Raw genomic sequence first — 22989 nt, forward strand, 5'->3', positions numbered from 1 at the left:
CTATTTGGGCCCCTTACATGAGGGTAATATTGCCCAAATTAGATATGGCAAAAATGGCGAGCTCTCATCCCCCTTGCCAGTAGAGAGAGGTGTCCGCCAAGGCAGCGTCCTGGCCCCGACCCTCTTCTGCCTTTTTATCAATGGCTTAATAGATACATTGAATGCCGGGAAGAACATCGATCCCCCTAGGCTGGTGATGCGCAAAATTCCAGCTCTGATATTTGCAGATGACACGCTCCTGCTCGCAAAATACCCTATGGGAATTCAGAGGACCCTCAATAATTTTAGTGCTTTCTGCAAACATCGGTGTTTGGAGATTAATCTCCCAAAGACTTTGGGGGCAGATTTACAAGACTCTTGCGCCTCATTTACGCCGCCGTTGTGTCACTTTTGTGACGCAGCGGCGGCGCAAATCCTGCACCATGGTGCGGGGTACTTACAATGTGACTCATCTGGGAGATGCGTCATGTTGTAAAGCCCTGCGCCACATATATGCGTTCCTGCACAGGGGGGGGTGGCGTTCCGGCACAGGAACGCCTCCTAAAAGTGGCTGAGTGAAATCTACAAGATTTCACTCAGTCACAGTTAGGCCAATGCTGCGTCAAAACCCTGCGCCTGCTTGAAGCAGGCGTAAGGATTGACGCAGCATTGGAAGAATAAGCCCCCCTCCAGAGCATTGTTGGAGCTGCGTCGCGCTTGCTACGCAACTTCAGCAATGCGCCGCCTTTACGGCCCAGATGCGTCACACATCTGTGCTGTTTTTGTGCGGCTGACAATTACTGACGCATCCCTGCTAATATGCAGGGATGCGCCAGTAATTGGAAATCTGCCCCCACGTATATGGCCTTCAATGTAGGTAATTCCACCCGCCCTAATCCCTGCCTGGATGGCAGTCCCCTGGAGAGGGTATCCATCTTTGAGTATCTGGGAATTACCTTGACAGAGAGAATGGACTGGGGTGCACAAATCAATAAAGCTAGTCTGAATTTAACTCAGACTACGGGGGTATCTTAAAATTATACAGGAGCTGCACTGAAAAATTGGTCAGTTCAGTGGTGGAAATCTACAAAGTTCAGGCTAGGAGTGCTGCCTATATGGAGCAGAATTATGGGGACATTGTGCATCTGTCTCGTTAACACGCACAGATAATTCATTCACTAGACATCTTATGGGCCTCCCTACAAGTGCACCGCTAAGACCTCTCCGTATGGATCTCGGGATTAGACCCATTAAAGACGAAGTTGCCCTTAGACCCCTACTTTATTGGCGCCGCCTGTGGATCACCCCGGAACTAGATGCATTTTTTTTTTTTTTTTTTAAATCTGTTTATTAGCATAGTAATTGGAGCAGTTACATACATACTCGGGCATAGCAATAATCAGCACGTCATAATCATATGCCTGCTCAACATTCACAAGCGTGTAGTAACCTTGATTTTCCATTTTCGTCTGAAATCACAGCAACTGAACAGTCCCCTAACATACCCACTCCCTCCCCCACCCGTTAAAATCCCTCCCGGCACTCCCCTCATATGCGAGTAAATGTGACATTTACATCCTGGTCACCTGTTGCTCCGTAAAGTACAGTAATTCTGACTATTCCTCCTTTCGCCCCACACACAGTGGCCGGCGGCCATAGCATTGTCAATGGTACAGGGTTCCCGGTACCCCAGCATAGTGCACCTCACTTCATGAATGTCCCACGGGGCCGGACCCTAACATCCCGCTTGTATCGAGTCATCTGTGTCCTCCCCTTCCTCCACCCCCCCAGTTTCGAAGGCCCCCAGCACCGTGTACCAGTCCAGGGAGATCAGTGTTTTCCTGAGACCTCTGTGTTCTTCTCGTTGTAAAGCCTCGCCCTCTGCCTTGCCCCATCTAATCACCTCTGTTTTCCATAAATCCGGGTCAGGGGGTCTGGGGGACTTCCACCTCATCGTGATTGCTCGTTTTGCTAGCAGTAAGGCCAGGTCTGTGAAACGTGCCGCCACGGTCCTTGTGCGTGTCGACGGACCCAACCCCAGTAGTGTGTGTTCTATAGTGAGCGATCGGGACAGGGTTCCGGCACTCTCAAGCGAGTCAGCTATGGTGGCCCAGTAATGACCCAACTTGGGGCATTGCCAGAGCATGTGTAGTAGTGATGCATCGTCAGCGTCGCATCGGGGGCAGTTGCTGCTTGTGTCGGGGAACATCATATGCAGGCGATGTGGGGTCAGGTAGGCCCTATGTAGCAGCATCAGCTGAATAAACTTGTATTTGGGGTTTCTGGCTACCTTCTTGGGGAACTGGAGGATGCGTTCCCATTCTTTGTCCCTCAGTGGCCTACCTATGTCGCCTTCCCATGCTGACCTGAGAGTTGTTAGAGGGACCGCCCTTCCTGCCTTTATGCTAGCAGTGAGCCATTTGGTTAGGTGGCTGCCCGTGCCCATGAGGTAATGCATCGTTATCAGGGGGTTGGTAGCTGGCTCCCGTCCCTCAGGCGCCCAGGTGCGTGTTATATAGTGTCTAAGGCCTGCATGTAATAGGAATGAGCCTCTGGGGACGTTATGCACAGCCCTGTAGTCTGTAAAGGACAGTAGGCGTCCCTCTGCGAACAGGTCTCCCACATGGGTCACCCCCGCGTCCTGCCATTGCGTCAGTCTGTTTGTTGTCAGTGTACCCGAGCCCAGTGGAATGCCCAGAAGCGGGATCATGGGGGCATAAGATGTTTTGGGGGAAGTGTATTTCACTGCCTTCCGCCAGTATGACACCGCTAGCCGGAGGAGTGGCGGGGCATGTCTCGGTATGTCCGAATGGGGTAGGAGCAACTTGTGTATGTCCCCCCTTGCATGTTCCCTCTCTGACATATTGAGCTCGTGGAGGTTGCGGCCCGCCACCCAGTAGGCCAGCCATTGTAGTTGGCACGCATAGTTATACGCCCTAAAGTCTGGGAGGCCCATACCACCGGAAGTTGAGGGGAGCTGCAGTTTGGCTAGACCTATACGTCTGCGCCCGTGTCCCCACACCAGTTCCGTGAGCAGTGTGTCGAGATGTTGAAACGTCGCGGCGGGGATCAGGAATGGCAGGTTGGTGAAGTGGTAAACTAGGCGAGGGAGCATCACCATCTTGGAGATGGCCACTCTGCCAGCAACAGAGAGGGGCAGTGTCAGCCAGAACTGAATTTGCGCTTTCAGTGCTCTCATGGCTCTGCCAAGGTTGCCGTCAATCATCATGTCAGCTTCCCTGTAGATGTGTATCCCTAGATATCGGAAGGTGGTACCCGATATCTGGAATTCGTGTGGAGCGAAGGGTAGGGGAGTGGAAGAGTCTGTATTCCTGAAAGTGTACCCATATGACTTGGGTTCACTTATAGCAAGGCCTGAGATCTCCTTGAAGTCCTCAAACAATTGGGGTATAGGGCCCATATCTCCCCGTATGTCTCGAAGGTACAGTATGATGTCGTCGGCATAGGCGGACACAATGTGCGTCGTCCCATGTCTCTGGATGCCATAGCGGGGGGCCCTCGCCCTGAGGCTGCACAGCAAAGGTTCGAGGGCAAGGATAAATAGGAGAGGGGAAAGCGGGCAGCCCTGTCGGGTGCCCCTTGCTATAGCTATAGGACCCGAAATATGTCTAGAAGTGCGCACTCTCGCTGTAGGGAGAGTGTACAGAAGCCTGACCCAGGCAACGAATTCGGGCGGTATCCCGAATCTCAAGAGTGTGGCAAACATGTAGTCCCATCTAAGGGAGTCGAACGCCTGTCTCAGGTCTAGCGTGATGCAGCCCTCCTGGCTCGCCCCCCCCGTGTCCCCCAACATCAGTTGGGCCAAGCGTCTGAGATTCATGGCCGTGCTCCGGCCCGGCACAAAACCACATTGGTCCGGATGGATCAACAGGGGAATATATTGAATTAGTCTCGTCGCCAGCACTTTACTCAAGATCTTCGAGTCAGTGTTCAGGAGGGACAGGGGTCTGTAGTCGGCCAGCTGGAGCCCTTCTTTACCTGGCTTTAAGAGAGATGTGATCAATGCCTGCATGGACGATTGCGGCAGGGAGGCAGTTCGTAAGGCTCCCATATAGAGAGTATGTAAACGTGGGGCCAATCGATCTATGAACGTTGTGTAGAATTCGGCCGGGAGGCCGTCGGTCCCTGGGACCTTATTCCTAGGGAGGGCTCGTATCGCTTGTCTGATTTCCGCTAGTGTGATGTTGCGCTGTAGGGCTTTGCTTTGTATGTCGGTAAGCCGGGGCAGGACCAGGTCCCCCATAAAGGCCTCATAAGCGAACTCCGCTTGGGGCCGGGCGGGCTATATAGCGTGGTGTAATAGTCCCTGAACGCCGTATTAATCCCTATTTGTGTGGTAGCAGGAGTGCCTGTTTGGTCCATAATTTCTAAGATTGGGTGGCATGGTGGGGAATCCCGTAGTATCCGGGCCAGAAGGGTACCAGCCCGGTCTGCCTGCCTATGCTGCCTATTTGTGTGTTCTCTGTAATCCAGGAGCCTCAGGTCCTCTAGAAGCTCTGCGTGTCTGATGTGGGCCTCCTGTAGTGGGGTGAAATGTGCATTAGTGCCCGCTGCCTCACTCTCCAGGGACGCTAGGGAACCCTCCACTTCCTTCAATTGATTGATGACCTCTTTCTTTCTGCCCACTCGCGCGGCCATCGCCTCTCCCCTTAGACAGACCTTAAATGCGTCCCATTCGATCTGACGGGTGCTGGCTGTGTTCGCGTTCGTGGTGAAGTATGTGTCTATAGTGTCGGAAAGGGACGATCTAAAAACTGTGTCTTCAAGCAGGTCAGGGGGTAGGCGCCATGTCGGGATTGGGGGCGTCAACCTGCCCCAATGCCAGGTGAGTTCAACTGGGTTGTGGTCTGACAGGGTTTTGCCCATGTGTTGGGCCTGTACAATTGAGGTCGTCAGGGAGCGGGAGCATAAGACATGGTCAATTCTCGTATGGAGCTGGTGGGGCGGGGAGAAAAAGGTATATTCCCTCTCCTGTGCGTGTGTGCTGCGCCATGCGTCTGCTAATTCCCAGCCTTCAGCCCAACGTGCCAGGGCTTCCGCCTGTTTTCTGCTCTCAGTGGCCAACAGGGGGGGGTGTGACCTATCCAGTGTAAGATCGAGTACGGCATTGAAATCCCCCCCAATAATCCACTGGTGGTCAGCCCAGTCAGCCAGTATCCCATTTAGTGTGAGCAAGAATTCAGATTGGCCTGTGTTTGGGGAGTACACACATCCTAACACAATAGCATCCCCATCTAGTGAACCCCGCACAAATACATATCGCCCCTCCTTATCAATCTTTTGTTCTAATGCCTTGAAGGGGACAGAGTTGCGAAGCCAAATCGCCGCCCCCCTTGAGAACGCAGAATAGGAGGTAGCAAAGAGCTGTCCTCTCCATTTTTTGCGTAACTTCACAGTCTCAGCACTGTTTAAATGTGTCTCTTGCAGACAAGCTATCTGTGTCCCTCTGCGGTTAAGTTGGGCCAGGATTCTGTGGCGTTTGTGTATCGAGCCCAGTCCCCGTACATTCCAGGTGCACAAACGATATACATTAAGAGGTCCCATAGCCATCTGTGTGTGGTGGTGGAGTGAAGCTTGTAAGTGACCATGTTAGGTTCGTCGTGGTGCCAGGTAAGAGTGCCATGTAAACATATAACCCCTGAACTGAAAGGTTCCCAGGCCAACGGGCTCGGGAGCCAAACAAGGGTGCCCAACGTGGGCACAAGTCAGTGTGTTCCATGTTCAAAACGGGGGAAGCAGGCCTCTGTTGACTGTCTCTTGATGGCCTGCTTTGGCATGGTAGCCCTGAATAGGGTGAGCCCTCCTGCAACCCACCATGTATGAGGAGGAGGGGCCGGTTATACTTTACCACCTGAAGAGGATCAGTCATGCCGATAGTCAGAACTCCTCTGCCATCTGGGCCGTGATCTTGGGGAACAGCTGTAGGCTGTCCACCGACCCGGAAACCTCAGTGTGGGTGTCGGTGGTGACGGTGCCCCCGTCCACGGTTGCTCCCGCGTCGTGGGCGGCCAGCGCCTCCTCTGTTAATCGCATCCGTGCTGTTGAAGTTGAAGTAGGACCCGCTGTTTGGTCCCCGGGTGATCGAGCGTTCATCTGTGCGCCTCGCGCGGGGTGATGTCCGGAAGTGGAAGGAGTGCTTCGTCGTCCCTGTGATGCTTCGTGTCCCCCACTGTGGTCATCTGCGAATGGGTCTTGTGAGGCCGGAGGGGTGAGTGTGACTTCCATCCATTCCTCCGCCTCCACCGGCGAGTCAAAGAAGTGGGATTTATTGCCGTGTAGTATCTTGAGTCTTGCAGGGAATAACAGCGCATATTTCATGTCTCTGTCTCTGAGTTTGCGCTTCACCCCCAGGAAAGTGGACCGGGCTCTCTGTACCGTTGGCGTGAAGTCGGGGTACACTGATATGGTTTTGTCTTCGAAGCGTATAGGCGCCTTCTCCCGTGCCGCTCTTAAGACAGTGTCTCGGTCTTTGAAATGGAGTAGGCGCGCAATCAATGGTCGAGGGGGCGCTCCCGGTTGCGGGGGGCGCGATGGCATCCTGTGTGCCCGCTCCACGCTGTACAAGGCCGTAAGGTCGTCCTGGCCCACCAGTTTCCGCAGCCAGTCCTCGACGAATCGGGTGGGGTCCCTCCCCTCGCTTCGCTCCGGAATACCTAGGATGCGGACGTTGTTGCGGCGGGCACGTCCCTCCGCATCGTCCACTCTGTCCCATAGCTGTTTGAGCTGCTTCTCCACGGCCTCCAGTTTCGAAGAATGCTCCGTCTGCTGGGGTATGAGGTCATTTAGTGCAATCTTCTGCTCCGAGACTCGCTCCGCCAGCTTGTTGTGGTCAGCCCGCAATAGGGATAGGCCGGTCGCCATGCTATCAATGCGTGATTCCAACGCTTCGCGCGTGGCGCGTATTTCGTTGAGGATTAGGTCTAATTTGGCGTCTTGAGATCCTTGCCCTGTCGGCGGTACGATGTCCGCGTTCGAAGAGGCCAGTGGGTCTTCTGAGCCCGTGGACTGCATATCTGCCGGGGCGCCTAAGTCCTGGTTCCTGCCCCTGTGTCTACCCATCGACCTGGTAAGCAGGGCGACGCTGGAGTATTCGTGGCCGCCGGTCTCCCCTATGCAAGTGCTCACGCAAGGGCGTCGGGCTTTGAAAGCGGGGTACCCAGGTTCCGCTGAATGCAGGGGATTGCGACGCAGTCTATGGGCAGTTGGGAGTGTTTCAGGCCAGTTTGTGTCCGGGTGACGGCGGTCAGCGGGTCGCGGTGTCGTCACAAGGCGGAGTGGGGCACCGCTGGTGGTCTTGAGAGCCGGTAAGTGCCTGGCCGTGCAGGGTGCAGGGGGGAGTCCACAGGCCGGGGAAGGCGATGAGTAGGGGCAGCGCCAACGGTCAGTATCGCAGCAGGCGCTAGGTGTGCAGCGTGGCGTCAGGGCTTCACCGGGCGAGTCTTCTTTCCCCCACGTGTGCCCGATGCCCCCCTCTCCAGTTTGTGAGGTCGCAGGTATGCCGCTATGCTAGTAGGCACCAACCTTGGAAGTAGACAGCCTCACGTACTCCCACTGCGGAATGTCCGCCTGTGCCGGTGTCCGGGTGTGCCAATTGCCGGGATCGAGTTCCCAACGTCCTGGACCCCGCTCCGGGGTGCAAATAAAATGGCGCCTGCAGTACCTTCTCGTTGCCGGGCTTCCCTTCGCCTCCCGGCGCGTTGTGCCGTGAGCAGACTTCGCGTGTGCAGTGCCGATGGCGGGCCTTGCCTCCCGCAGAACCCGTTCTATACTCCAGTGGTGGGTCCGGGCTCAGGCGCTGTAGCTGCGTGGCGATTCTGCTATGTTGGGTCCAGAGTCCCGGCCGGCCAGAGGGTCCCGCAGTAGGGGAGACCAGCGAGTGTCCGGAGGGCCGATGTAGGAGGCAGTGAGGTCACAGGCGGCGTGGGGGGGGGCCCGCAGTATGCCCCGAGGTCGCGGCAAAGCGTCCGCCGTTTCTCCAGGCCGAGGTCCCTCTCACAGCCAGCCAATGACCTAGGTTGGGCCGGGCAGTCCACAAATCGAGGCCGAGGCCTCACTCTGTGTCACAGGCCGCAGCAGCACCACGGTCCCGGCGCTCTCTCGGTGCGAGCATTGGAGGAGCAGCGCCCGTCCGCTGTATGCCGGTCGCCCCCGGGTCCTCTGGGCACCGAGTGCAGGTGGGCTGCAGGTCAGGATAGCAGGATAATCAGCTTATATTACGGGCTAAGGACGGAGCTCCGGAGCTACACGTCCACCATGATCGGCACTTAGCCACGCCCCCCCGGAACTAGATGCATATAGGGATGAACTGATTTAAGTTATGGGGCTGCGAGGTGCAGGGAAGCTACCATGGTTGAGGTACATTAAGACCATATGCGAGGGCCTGGGTAGGGGCAGTCTATGAAGCAAAGCAGAAGAAACCTCCCAAACAACCTCCAGAAAGACTTTGGTAGAGAGTTTTAGAGATCTCAATCTCAACGAGTTCCAGAGGAGGCTCACTGCGGGCCGACTGACTGCTAAGTTCCTGGAAGTAAAAAATAATTACACCCTAGAATTGGTGGTGGACGACATCCAGCCACTCCTCCCCAAAAAGCTCTACTTATAATTTAGATATGGAGTCCTTCCGCTGCGCTCATTCACAAAAAAATGGGATGGCTCCACCAATGGGGAGTGCCCAGCGCGCAATAACGCAGACGAGACGGAGCTTCACGTGATATTTTTTTGCCAGGGCTTTAGGAGGGCTAGTTATCGTTGGTTACTCCAACTTTGTAGGAACCTGGGGTCTAGACACTGCAGTGAAGTATACAGGCTGCTAAAATCTCTATCTCACGCTTCCTATTCTCCATGTGGCCATTCTAAAAAAAGATTGTTAATTGGAATGGCAATAATTCATGACCACCTCCTGATTGAATCTCCCTACTGTCGAATTGGTATTATTGTTTTTATCTTTTCTATGTTAATCTGATTGAACTGCTGTAATGAATTACTCTCGTCCACACTAAATGTTATATATATTGTGTCCCCTTATGGCTATTGTTCTAGGCAATTTTTATATTGCCAAGTTGGGGCAAATATGATGGATGAGTAAACGTTTCTCGGGGGGGATTAACATTTTCTACTAAAGCTTTTTTAAAACAGCTCATAGCGTAAAGAATCAAATAGGAGGATTATCATGACCATTGTCCTGTATAGACATAGATTTTGTGTTCATTTGTCATCACTGTAGGTGCATCACACATTTAAAAAATTTAACACACAATGGGCCAATAATGACCACTTGAAATAGCATTAATTAGCACCATGCACAAGCACTTTTGTACCCTGTTTATAATCAAGGTAGATGTGGGGAATCGCTGCCCCAGAAATAGGAAGACTGACTCTTCTTACATCGATTTTTAAATTGTGTAAATGTTATTGTATTTTAACTGCTATTTTAATTATGCTTTTATGGTCATGTGTGCCGAAAGAAAGTTGTTACGAATGAATGAATGAATTATACAAAGTGATTGCATTACGCATTTGCATTATTGATTCTGAGAGGTATGCCGTATCTAAGATTGATCTTGTTATAATTTTGTGATTTTATGCGCTATATAAATATAAATTCAATAATTCATTCATTATTAACTGCCAGGTCGGCCGACTGGGGCCTCACATTGTTAATTTTGGGACAAAATTCATTAGGATGTTTTGATATGTAATTTTTGTCTCACTCTTTGCTTCTTATGTGCTCCAAACATTATGATATTTGAGGTAGAGTTGTTAACACACCATGTTTGCAGGAATATTATGCACTTGCCCACTTGGGCATGACCTTTAAAATAGGCTCAGGAGCTAGTAAATTACTGTGTAAGGCTGAACCAGGTCTCTGTATGTTTTTGAATATATACTTTGTAATCTTAGAATACAGGCATCATTCTGTTCCCTCACTCGCTGATGTAACATTTGATTGCAAAACACCACAGTGTGAATTATGTGCTATCGCCAGGAATGTCCTTGGCTGTTTTTACTAGACTCTTAGTTTAGGATCTCTCCTCAATGAAAAGGGACCTGTCAGTCGACTTGAAGGAGGTCCGCCCAGAATTGGGACTCACTGGGAGACAGGAACAACACTCTAGAGGACCATGAGACTAGGAGAAACGAGGAGATCGAGGGCCTCCAGCAGGAGATCATCCGCCTACACGAACAACATCTGGATCTTCAAGCCCACTCAGAGGATCTGGAAAACCATTCCAGGCACAACAACATATGGATCCGAGGTATAGCGACTGGAATGGAGGATACAAACATAGAGGCCTTGGGGTCTAGCTCTTCCGCCCACTTCTGTGGGAGCCCCTGGACTCCCAAATTAAATTAGATCGCACGCACAGAGTGGGGCCCCGGCGGACGGCACCAGCCCCACCAGCTGATATCTGGAAGTGCATGCACGATTTCCAGTTTAAAGAGCGCATACTCCGTGCTGCTAGAGACAATCTGCTTTGTTTGCCATAAGTTGGCAGGGTATGCTCAGACGTGAGTCCCTTGCTCACTTTGCCACTGGATTCAAGCAAGCCTGGCTGAAGACGGCTGAAATGCCAGAAACTGGTCCTCGGAAGCTTGTTTCCGGTCCAGGGAAGGCATGGCTTGGCAGTTCGGGCTGGACTGTTCCCATGAGGCACAGGGTCAGACTGATTTGCATATGGCCATGTCTGAACTGGGGTGGCAGAGTGGGCTAAAGAACGGTGATAGATCAAACCCAGATCTGTTGACTGGGTGTGAGTGTTTGATTGGTTCAGATGCTCCGTCCATCACCACCCCCTTTTGTACCGCAGGGGGTGAGTCATGTCAACTCTTCACTTTGTTCTGCACCAAGACACGCAGCCTGCAAAGGGTGTGTGTGTGTGTGTGTGTGTGTGTGTGTGTGTGTGTGTGTATGTAAGGTACAGGGCCTCTAAGAGTGGCTCAATAAGTGCTGCATCTTGTGTTGTTTCAGTTTTGTCCTGAACCGTACTGAGCACCATTGCTTTTTATATTTTAGGATTTCATTATTTATCATTGTTAATACATTTTCTATGAATTGTATTTACTTATACATGTGTTCTTTCTTTCTCTATTTTCTTCAAATTTGAATGTTTTGTTTTCATTTCAGCTTGTGATTTTTTCTCTTTTTTTTTCGTTTTACATTAATGATCCTTGATGTATGTAGTGTGTTAACTTGAACCGTTGTTGGGATTCTAGTATTGTTTGCCCCTGGTTCGGGTTTCAAGGGCTACCCCTGTTGTTGATAATAATCTCTGAACAACAACATCCTCTCTCAAATCCAATGGGACTTACACCGCTGGAGGCCATTCAGCCTCTCCTCACTGTGTCGCGTGGCAGCGCTTAAAATGAACGTGCTGCTGAAGAATTTGTATCTCTTCCAGGCACTCTATTACCCAACATAACCTACCCTCGCCCACCGATGTTTTCCAATCACGCCAACTGGAATTTCTCTCTTATGTCTGGGAAGACAAATGGCCTAGGATTCATTAAGAACTGAGCTTTGGACCCCCTGGGGAGGGTGGTCTTGGAATACCTAATCTAGGCGTTATTATCATGCCACACAGCTTCGGACCTTGCTGGAAGGGTCCCGTAGCAAATCGGAAAAGCACTGGCTTTTCATGGACAAAGCCATAACTGGTCAAACATTGTGGAAGATCCCTTTCCTACACAGAACACAGCGACCCATAGGGTTATACAAATCGTCAAACACAATGAAGGCATGGGACTCAACTGTTGTACGATGCGGTCTTACCTCCTTCCCATCACCCCTCACACCCATAGTTAATAACCCGGATTTCACACCGGGTCTCGATCTAATGGCATTTAACTATTGGGATCAGGAGGGGTGCAGCTCAGTTAGACATCTTTTCAACGCAGAAGGCCCGCTCACTTCTGAAGACCTTCGCTCTGACCTTGCATTTCCAGAGACGGAATGCAACTGCTTTCAACAGGTTTGTCACTGGGTTATGCACCCCTCGGTGCGACCAGGAGCCCAGAGACCCCTTACGAAAAATGGCTGCTCACAAAATCAAATAGCACACGACTCATCACTGAGCTTTGTAACTTCCTATGCCCCACTGAGCCGGCGGTCAAGTCGGCAGGACAGAGGCGATGGGAGGCTGAACTATGGCATTCCCTCCCTCAGAAAGAAATGGGGAGATATATTTTACTGGGCACGTCATACTGCACGCAATGTCTCTAGCATAGAAACATCGACCAAGATCATTACATATTGGTACCTCACACCCCCTAGATTACATAGAGGTAACCTGACCTGTAAACCTGATTGTTGGAAAAACTGTGGGTCGGTGGGCACACTGACGCACACACAATGGGATCGCCCTGTTCTTCTATCTTACTGGGGCTTGAACCTCGACCATATAGATAAGTATTTTGACACACAGATACAACGATTCCCGGCGTACATCATTTTGGGCCTCCCCAACATGCTCACCTTCCCTCTCAAATCATGCAAGGAAAGACAAATGGGCATAGCCCTCGGGCGGTATTGCGAAATATACTATCTCTTTGGGGCACAGATCGGGCTCCTACTCAGCAGGGGTGGCTACCCAGATTATGGTACATAATGGGTAGGGAGCGCATATCCCTTTCACTCCAAGGAGACAACTCCGCCTTTGTAGACCTCTGGCATCCAATCTTCTCCTTGGTCAGCGCAGAATTCTGGAAACTCACTTGCCCTAAGTATTTGCGCCTCTTACAACTCACAGCTCCCCCATGCAGCACCGCTCAACATCGCACTACTAGTTAACACAAAGGGGGTCTCCTGGCTTTGCCCAACTAGACTCGCACTAGGTTTGGCATGGGGAGGAGACTGAGATTGGGATTAGGATCGGGTTTGGGCGGGACCCGGGAGGGAGGGGATGGGGTGTGGGGATGTGGACCTGGTTATATTGTTGTGTGCTCTGTTATGCATGGGATATTTCGCATGACGAATGACTAAAGGCATTGTTTCAAGTATAAAATAAATGATATCAATGAAAAGATTTAAACCTAAAATGTAATAATAAAAACTATGTAAAAAGACTCACTGACATGTTTTAGTAAGATGTAATTTAATACTTTTAAGTAATCAATATTATTAAACATTAATTGTGTGTATTAGTGAAATATACATTTGATTAAAATAATTAGTGATTTTTGGAGAAAGATGATAGATCTGCTTTATATATAGGGGCAGAGGGTAGAGGGTAGTAGTAGGCAGTGGGAGAATGGGGGTTTTGGCCTTGCGGCCAAACCCCCACTGCATAGGGCAAACGGGAGAAGGAGGGAAGGAGGGGTTTGGTCATCAGGCTTTGTGGTAGTTTGAGTACACTCCCTTGTTCCGTTCTTTGAAAGGAACTTGTTCGATGGCCGCCTTGAGGAGGAGTTCTTGGGCTTCCTCTTGCAGTAGTTGCAGCTCTCTTCCCGAGTGCTCTCTTTTCTTTGGTTTTCTGTTTGGTGGTCTCTTTTCCAACTCTATGCAGTATCCGAACTGCATAATATTGAGTATCCACTTGTCTGTTGTTATTTTTCTCCACTCCTGGAGAAAAAATCTCAATCTTCCTCCTACCGGCGTTACATGTTCCTCTGTGTCTTGTCCGTGTAGCCCTCTCCTCTTTGTTTTTCCGTGCTCCTCCCCCGGAGGGTTTGGGTGGGGGAGCGCCTTCTTCCGTGTGAAGTCACTTAGAGGGGGGTTGTTCACCGCCTCTCCTTCTCTGGCTCCGTCCATTTCCTCTTGACCGAAAGGACTGGCCCCTGCTTTGGTAGTTCCAGCTTTGCCTCTGCTGGCCCTGGTGGCCTTGGTTGTCACTCTGTTGCCCCTGGTGGAAACTCTGGTGAGAATCTCCTCGCTGACTTCCACCTCTGCGGTTCGGCCTCCGTGTAGGAGTGCCCCTTCTCATCCCCCTGAACTGCAGGGCCCCCATGGACCTTGCCGTCTCGTTGTCCTTCTTCAGTTGGGTGAGCTTCTCATCAACTGGGGCTCCGAAAAGTGTTTCACCGTTGAAGGGTGTGTTCAGGATGTTGTTCTGAACCTCAGCCTTGAAGCCTGAGATCCTGAGCCAGGCTTGCCTTCTCTCTGTGATGCCTATAGCCATCAGTCTGCTGGATGTTTCTGCCCCATCCAAGGCTGTCTTCAGGCACGAATTGGTGATGCTTTTCCCCTCTTCCACAAGGTGTGATGCCCTCTCACGGTATTGTTCCGGGAGGTGCTTGAGCAACTGTCCCATCTCATCCCAGTGCTGGTATTGATGTCTATTCAGGAGGGCGTTGGAGTTCGCCATCCGCCAGTGCGTTGCGGCGTTCTTCTCAATCTTCCTGCCAGTTAGATCCATCCTCCTGCTTTCCTTGTCAGGTGGAGGTCCAGACGTTGTTGGGACGTTTGCCCTTTTCCTGGCCGTTGCAGCGATTATAGAATCTGCTGTGACGGATCCCTTGATGTAAGCTGGGTCTTGGGAGGAGAATTTGTATTTCTTCTCCGTCCTCGGCGTTACTGATCTGCATGTAGCCGGGTCCTTGAAGGCTTCCTTCCCCTGGTCTGTGATACTCTTGAGCATGGGTAAGAACTGGCTTCTTGTCTGTATGGGGAGCAATGTCTCGAGCAGGAAGTCTACTTTCGGCTTCTCCTCTTCCAGCTTAACTCCATAAGCTGCTGCCGCCTTTCTGACCACCTCATTGTATGCCCCAATGTCATACGGTGGTGAAGGCCTCGAGGGGCATGTTTCCACCGCCTCCTCCGGGTTTTCGGCCTCGATGTCCTGCCATTCCTGGTCTTGGGCCGTCGATGAAACCTGAGCCGTAGCTTGACTGCTGCTCCCCGTGATCCCCTTCTGTGTAGTAGAGGTCTTCCTCCTCTTCGTGCTCCGAGGGTTCCGGAGTTTTCGGCGGCTCTTCGACGTCGAACTCCTCGAGCTCCTGTACCTCAGCGACGGTCTGTGCCGGCTTCGAGGGGATCTTGTAACTTCTCATTTTTTCATCGAAGTCTTTCTTTCTCTGAAGGATGTTCTCCATTTCGGCCTCGAGCCTTCTTCTCTTTCTCTGCATCTCTGCGGCCTGCTCGTCGTCGAGCGTTTCGGCCGCTCTTTTCGGCGGCGTCGTCGACGTCGAAACTTTCTTCGGCTCCTTTTCTTTCGAAGTCGAAGGCCCTTTTTCGGGGGCTTGCTTCGATGACCCTTGCTTTTCGCTGGTCTTCGGCCTCCGGGAGTCCTTCTCGGAGGATCCGCTGGGCTCTTTTTCGGAGGATGCAGCATCGGTCGTCGATTTGTTCGGCGTCAGTGCTCCTTTCGAGGCTCTGGGCTCAGACTTTCGGGAGTCTGCCTCTGGTTTTCGAGGCCCTGTGGGAGTTTTCGGGGTCGTAGACTCTCCTACCTTATCAGGCGTTTTCTTATCGGTCTCAGCGACCAAATAGTCATCTGGGCCTTCGGCGATGTTGTCCTCGTCGTCGGTGGAGAGGCCTAGTTCATAAAGCGTCGGGGCTTGGCCCTTGCCCTGCATCGTGTGGTGAGCCGTCCTCTGTCTTTCTCGAACTCGGAGTGTCTTCGGCTTGAAGACGGAGCAGGCGTTGAAGTCTCTGCTCTCGTGGTCGATTGGCAGGCAGAGGTTGCAGACTGGGTGCTGGTTCTTCTGTGCGAACTTGTGGTGGCAGTTCTTGCAGAATTTAAAGGGCGTCTTGTACATCCCTGCGCTCAGGGGGCCCCCTTTGTGCGCATTCCACCAAGGACGTCGAAGATTTCGAAGTTCTCTCCTTTCTTCGTCGTCTCTTCTCTAATGGTCCTCTTCTCTCGATCTTCTCAGGTCTTCACCGTTGAAGAGATGCTGTAGTTCCTCCTTTTCTCCTCCCAATCTTCTGGAGCTTCACGCGACGATCCAGACCCAACGGTGGAAAAAAGAATCTGAAGATGGCGCCCAAGGGTGGTAGCTTCCGCCGGAAGCAAGCCGACGTCACCGAAGGGACACCAAATGGTGGGACGTCGACGCCCACCTGGGCTACAAAAAAAAAAGAGAAAAAAGACTACGATTCCGGACCCAACCACCAGATTGCGGAATATGCACAGCATAGTGAATCCAGAAAGATTCACGCTGCAAAATATCATCTTACTTTGTATTTAAAAGAACCTTAGAAATTCACTGAAAAAAACAAAGGTTAAAGGGACATTATATTTACCACTGAAATTCACCAGTTATAGTTATCTCAAAGAACCACAATGCGTGTCTTAAAGTAACTATACCTGAGCTCCCCTGTGCACTACTAATTATGCCACCTATTACATCACTCATGACATGATCTACGACATCACTGATAACATCACTACATCTGAAATTACATACTTGATCAAAACACTGTGTATGATCTTGTGGCTACAATGTCGTCATACCATAATCATCAAGTATCTCCATCAGTTTGTGTCCTGAGGAGACTTCACAAGGGGTAGGAGTACAAAACAAGGTGACAGCAAGAAGAACAAGGACAATGGACAAAGAAGGTACCCAAACGCAGAGTCCCAGGGTTACATGTTAATGAGAAGAAGAAGCCCTTGGCTTAATCCAATCCACACCATCACCACTGGACATAATAAAGTTAGGCAATAAACAATTGTACAAAATCCCCACATGAACTCTTTGAATTATGGACTGCCATTCCAAAATAAGATTTCGTATTACAATTCTAGTTTTTAACCACTGGAATCCCTATTTGCCCATGCACAATTGCTCTTTTTATGTATTTTCCTTTGTGATGATGGTTCACAATTTGCTTTGAGAGCACAGCTGAATACAGTTCTTGTCAAACATGCTAGATGATGATATTGATATGCTCTTGTCTATTTTCTGAAAGTCATAACATTGATGAAAAGAAATGATAAGTACAGAGAATAGGAAGTTTTTTCTTCAGTACAGTAGATTTAGATATATTGTAACTCATAAAGCTGTAAGACTGAGTGAGAAAGGCACCTCTTTTGTATATATTATATAAGTGCTTTATAGAGGTCCAACTATATTTTATTTGGCTAGTAGATTTTTGGGAGTTGTCCGAACCGTTTTTTTAACCCCTTCACAGCGGTGGCTATTCCGCCGCATTGCTAAGGGGGTGGGGCGGGAGCGCGGCGGGCGCATGCTGGTGACGGAACAGCTCCGTCACCAGCCGCGGTTGCGCTGTGCTCATGACGGAGCGGTTCCGTCACGGCCCCGCCCGCTCAATGGAACGCTCAGCGCAGGCGCGGAATCCGCGCCGCGCAGGCGCTCCGAGCGGGCCGTGATGGAACCGCTCCGTCATCAGCACAGCGCGACCGCAGCTGATGACGGAGTGGTTCCGTCACCAGCAGGGGAGGGGTTAATGATGCTGTAGATTATGGAATTGTCTAATACATGTTATTAGTGGAGTTGTGGATTTTGGAGTTGTATAATACATGTTAGATGGGGTCCTGTAGATTATGGAGTTGTGGAATACATGTTATTAGTGGTTCTGTTGATTTTCGAGTTGGGTAATACATGTTATTAGTAGTGTTATGGATTTTGGTGTTGTATAATACATGTTAGTAAGGGTCCTGTAGATTGTGGAGTTGTGGAATACATGTCATTAGTGGTGCGGTAGATTTGGGAGTTGTGGAATACATGTTATTCATGATGTTATGGATTTTGGTGTTGTATAACACTTTAGTAAGGGTGCTGTAGATTATGGCGTTGTCTAATACATGTTATTAGTGGTGTGGATTTTGGAGTTGTGCAACACATGTTATTAGTGGTGCTGTAGATTTTGGAGTTGCGTAATACATGTTATTCGAGGTGTTATGCATTTTGGTGGTGTATAATACATTTGTAAGGCTGCTATACATTAAGGAGTTGTGGAATACATGTTATTAGTGGTGCTGCAGATTTTGGAGTTGTGTAATACATGTTATTCATGATGTTATGGATTTTGGTGTTGTATAATACATTAGTAAGGGTGCTGTACATTATGGAGTTGTGTTATATATGTTATTAGTGGTGCTGTAGATTTTAGAGCTGCGTAATACATGTTATTCATGATGTTATGGATTTTGGTGTTGTATAACACGTTAGTAAGGATGCTGTAGATCATGGAGTTTTCTAATACATGTTATTAGTGGTGTGGATTTTGGAGTTGTGTAATACATGTTATTAGTGGTGCTGTCGATTTTGGAGTTGCGTAATACATGTTATTCGAGGTGTTATGGATTTTGGTTTTGTATAATACATTTGTAAGGCTGCTATACATTATGGAGTTGTGGAATACATGTTATTAGTGGTGCTGCAGATTTTGGAGTTTTGTAATACATGTTATTCATGATGTTATGGATTTTTGTGTTGCATAATACATTAGTAAGGCTGTACATTATGGAGTTGGGTAAAACATGTTATTAGTGGTGCTGTATATTTTGGAGTTGTGTAATACATGTCATTAGTGGTGCGGTAGATTTTGGAGTTGTGTAATACATGTTATTCATGATGTTATGGATTTTGGTGATGTATAATACATTAGTAAGGGTGCTGTACAATATGGAGTTGTCTAATACATGTTATTAGTGGTGCTGTATATTTTGGAGAAGTGCTACAGTTTTTAGAGAAGTGCTACAGGTTTGAGAAGTGCTCCAGGTTTGAGAAAGCTGCTCGATATTTTGAAGTGCAGATGTATATTTAAACGAAGTGTTGCAGATTGTGAAGTGGCCCTGTAGGTTCTGAAACAATGCAACTGAAGTTGGAGCAATGCTGTAGATGTTGGTGTTGTGATAGTGATGTTTGCGTTGTGTAGGACCTTTTAGAGCAGAATTGTGGATTGTGCAGTGCTATCTTTGATACTGGTACAAACGGGGGTGGTGATATACGGAGCATCAGAACCAATCAAATACTCACACCCAGTCAAAAGATCTGGGTTTGATCCATCACCGTTCTTTAGCCCACTCTGCCACCCCAGTTCAGACATGGCTACATGCAAATCAGTCTGACCCTGTGCCTCATGGGAACAGTCCAGCCCGAACTGCCAAGCCATGCCTTCCCTGGACCGGAAACAAGCTCCGAGGACCGGTTTCTGGCATTCCAGCCGTCTTCAGCCCGGCTTGCTTGGATCCAGTGGCAAAGTGAGCAAGGGACTCACGTCTGAGCATACCCTGCCACACTTATGGCGGCCAAAGCGGTACAAATGGGGGTGGTGATGGACGGAGCATCAGAACCAATCAAACACTCACACCCAGTCAAAAGATCTGGGTTTGATCCATCACCGTTCTTTAGCCCACTCTGCCACCCCAGTTCAGACATGGCTATATGCAAATCAGTCTGACCCTGTGCCTCATAGGAACAGTCCAGCCCGAACTGCCAAGCCATGCCTTACCTGGACCTGAAACAAGCTTCCGAGGACCGGTTTCTGGCATTCCAGCGGTCTTCAGCCCAGCTTGCTTGGATCCAGTGGCAAAGTGAGCAAAGGACTCACGTCTGAGCATACCCTGCCACACTTATGGCGGCCAAAGCGGTACAAAAGGGGGTGGTGATGGACGGAACATCAGAACCAATCAAACACTCACACCCAGTCAAAAGATCTGGGTTTGATCCATCACCGTTCTTTAGCCCACTCTGCCACCCCAGTTCAGACATGGCTATATGCAAATCAGTCTGACCCTGTGCCTCATGGGAACAGTCCAGCCCGAACTGCCAAGCCATGCCTTACCTGGACTGGAAACAAGCTTCTGAGGACCGGTTTCTGGCATTCCAGCCGTCTTCAGCCCGGCTTGCTTGGATCCAGTGGCAAAGTGAGCAAGGGACTCACGTCTGAGCATACCCTGCCACACTTATGGTGGCCAAAGCGGTACAAAAGGGGGTGGTGATGGACGGAGCATCAGAACCAATCAAACACTCACACCCAGTCAAAAGATCTGGGTTTGAGCCATCACCGTTCTTTAGCCCACTCTGCCACCCCAGTTCAGACATGGCTATATGCAAATCAATCTGACCCTGTGCCTCATGGGAACAGTCCAGCCCGAACTGCCAAGCCATGCCTTACCTGGACCGGAAACAAGCTTCCGAGGACCGGTTTCTGGCATTCCAGCCGTCTTCAGCCCGGCTTGCTTGGATCCAGTGGCAAAGTGAGCAAGGGACTCACCTCTGAGCATACCCTGCCACACTTAAGGCAGCCAAAGCGGTACAAAAGGGGGTGGTGATGGACGGATGTGAGTGTTTGATTGGTTCAGATGCTCCGTCCATCACCACCCCCTTTTGTACCGCTTTGGCTGCCATAAGTGTGGCAGGGTATGCTCAGACGTGAGTCCCTTGCTCACTTTGCCACTGGATTCAAGCAAGCCGGGCTGAAGACGGCTGGAATGCCAGAAACCGGTCCTCGGAAGCTTGTTTCCGGTCCAGGGTAGGCATGGCTTGGGAGTTCGGGCTGGACTGTTCCCATGAGGCACAGGGTCAGACTGATTTGCATGTAGCCATGTCTGAACTGGGGTGGCAGAGTGGGCTAAAGAACGGTGATGGATCAAACCCAGATCTTTTGACTGGGTGTGAGTATTTGATTGGTTCTGATGCTCCGTCCATCACCACCCCCTTTTGTACCGCTTTGGCTGCCATAAGTGTGGCAGGGTATGCTCAGACGTGAGTCCCTTGCTCACTTTGCCACTGGATTCAAGCAAGCCGGGCTGAAGACGGCTGGAATGCCAGAAACCGGTCCTCGGAAGCTTGTTTCCGGTCCAGGGTAGGCATGGCTTGGGAGTTCGGGCTGGACTGTTCCCATGAGGCACAGGGTCAGACTGATGTGCATGTAGCCATGTCTGAACTGGGGTGGCAGAGTGGGCTAAAGAACGGTGATGGATCAAACCCAGATCTTTTGACTGGGTGTGAGTGTTTGATTGGTTCAGATGCTCCGTCCATCACCACCCCCTTTTGTACCATCTTTGATACTGGTTTTAAAACAACAAGGGAACCCATAGAAGTCGACCAGGGACTTTGGGAGTCAATTCTTTTAAACAACAGTGGTCCCCGGAAAGGGGGATATACAACCAATAAATATAGACTCAGTCATTACTATATTTAAGAGGACATGTCCAGCCGGACAGAGGTCTGATATTTACTTAATAGACAATGAAGAAATTTTACAAAACAATACATAAAATGGGGCACAAGCCTGTGCCCTACTTAGCCAATACAAAACGGGGGGGGGGGAGGAAAACACAGGGGGCTCAGGCAAAGCTTTACGGTTTGTTGCACACAGGGAATAGACAGTGACAAAAAGAACAAATCGCAAAATACACCTTTACAATTTAACTGAACAAAAGTTTTTCCGTGTATAAGGTGTTTTACAGTGTCAACGGCGTTTCAATCTAGCAAACGGATAAGCGGATCATCATCAGGACAGGGAATACATGCCTATTCGTTTTAAAACCTCATATGCCTTGAAGTGGTGATGTGTACCTTAAGTGTGATGTGTGCTTAAAGTGTGATGTGTACTTGAAATGTGATGTGTACTTGAAGTGTGATGTAAACTTATTGAAGTGAGGTTGTGGACTTGAAGTGGTGATGTGTACTTGAAATGTGATGTGTACTTGAAGTGTGATGTGAACTTCTTGAAGTGGTGATGTGGACTTGAAGTGGTAATGTGGACTTGAAGTGTGATGTAAACTTCTTGAAGTGTAATGTGTACTTGAAGTGGTGATGTGTACTTGAAGTGTGATGTGTACTTGTTGAAGTGGTGATGTGTACTTGAAGTATGATGTGTACTTGTTGAAGTGGTGATGTGTACTTGAAGTGTGATGTGTACTTGAAGTGTGATGTGAACTTCTTGAAGTGTTGATGTGCCCTTGTTGAAGTTGTGATATGTACTTAAAGCGGTGATGTGTACTTGGTAGCACTGCTATATGTAAAGTGGCACTGTGCAAACGCAGAGCATGGAGTAGTCTAGAGGGTTTCTTACCCTTCTGATTTCTGTGGGCCCCCACTTAATCATTATTAGAATCCAGAGACGCCCACTGGGTCATTACTGGAAGCCGGGGACCCCTGCCTAAGCATTTTTTATAATTTAACTAACAAAAAATTACACACAATTACAAAAACAAGCGTTTATTAAATAAACAAACAAAACAGATTTGATATTTTATCTAATTCACAAACAAATATAAAAAACATCAAAATGTTAATCTTATTAGGAAGGTTGGAGCTTTTCTAAATTCAATTGAGGACACTCGTTCTCCATACAATATTCGGTGTGATGCACGTGCACTGCTACCACGAATCAAGCTGAGGTTACTAACTTAAATATTAGCCCCTAATGTCAAAACCCTTCACATTTAAAGAACGTTTTAAACTTTTCAATTGTACATTTTTTTTATTTTATTTATATACAATGTATTAATCTATTGATATTATTTATTTTACTAAGCAGTCACAGACCCCTCCTGAGTAGGCTTAGCAGCCTACCAGGGGGTCACCGGAGCACAGGTTACCAACCACTGTTCGTAAATACTGTTTTTTTCGGTTTGGAAAACCAAACCGGGCCCGGCCCGCTTACCTGCAGCCCTGCACATATTCATGTTAAGAGCCCTACCTTCGAGTGATGACAGCTGCTGTTCGGCTTCCAAGTAAAGCTGCGAAAAAATCGGCCGGGGCACCAGGTTATTGGACCGGAGAGAGGCTTCAATGGAGTTGTGCAAAACCTCTTCGAAACGCGTCGTCTTCAGCTGGCCGGCATATGAATTTCCCATCTGTCCAAGAGCAGGAAAAAAAGAAGAAAATGACACATTATATGTCGTCCTTCGTTCATGAAACCGTTCGACAATGTCAGGCTGACACCCCGAGCGCTGCCTGCTGCGAAGCAGGACGCGCTGTACAGAGGCCCAAGGAAACCGAGCGCTTCGGCGGCCCCAGCGCGCGCGCTGCAGGAATTTACTGCCCGGAAAACCGCCTCAATAATTCACCACAGACTGCCGGGTCAGACCTATTCATCTTATTCAATCAAGCACTCCCCGAGGGCAGCGT

General features: G+C 49.6%; 1 protein-coding gene across 1 annotated transcript in view; it reads right to left on the reverse strand.

Annotated features, from left to right (window-relative positions):
- Window positions 1-22989, reverse strand: part of GREB1 (growth regulating estrogen receptor binding 1) — a 656933-nt gene that overhangs the window by 482530 nt on the left and 151414 nt on the right. The window contains exon 2 of the mRNA XM_078647791.1: window positions 22559-22715. Coding sequence (XP_078503917.1) covers window positions 22559-22715 — 157 coding nt within the window. The remainder of the gene's footprint in view (window positions 1-22558; window positions 22716-22989) is intronic.

This window comes from Lissotriton helveticus, chromosome 6, assembly GCF_964261635.1.
Source record: "Lissotriton helveticus chromosome 6, aLisHel1.1, whole genome shotgun sequence".
Taxonomy (NCBI): Eukaryota; Metazoa; Chordata; class Amphibia; order Caudata; family Salamandridae; genus Lissotriton; species Lissotriton helveticus.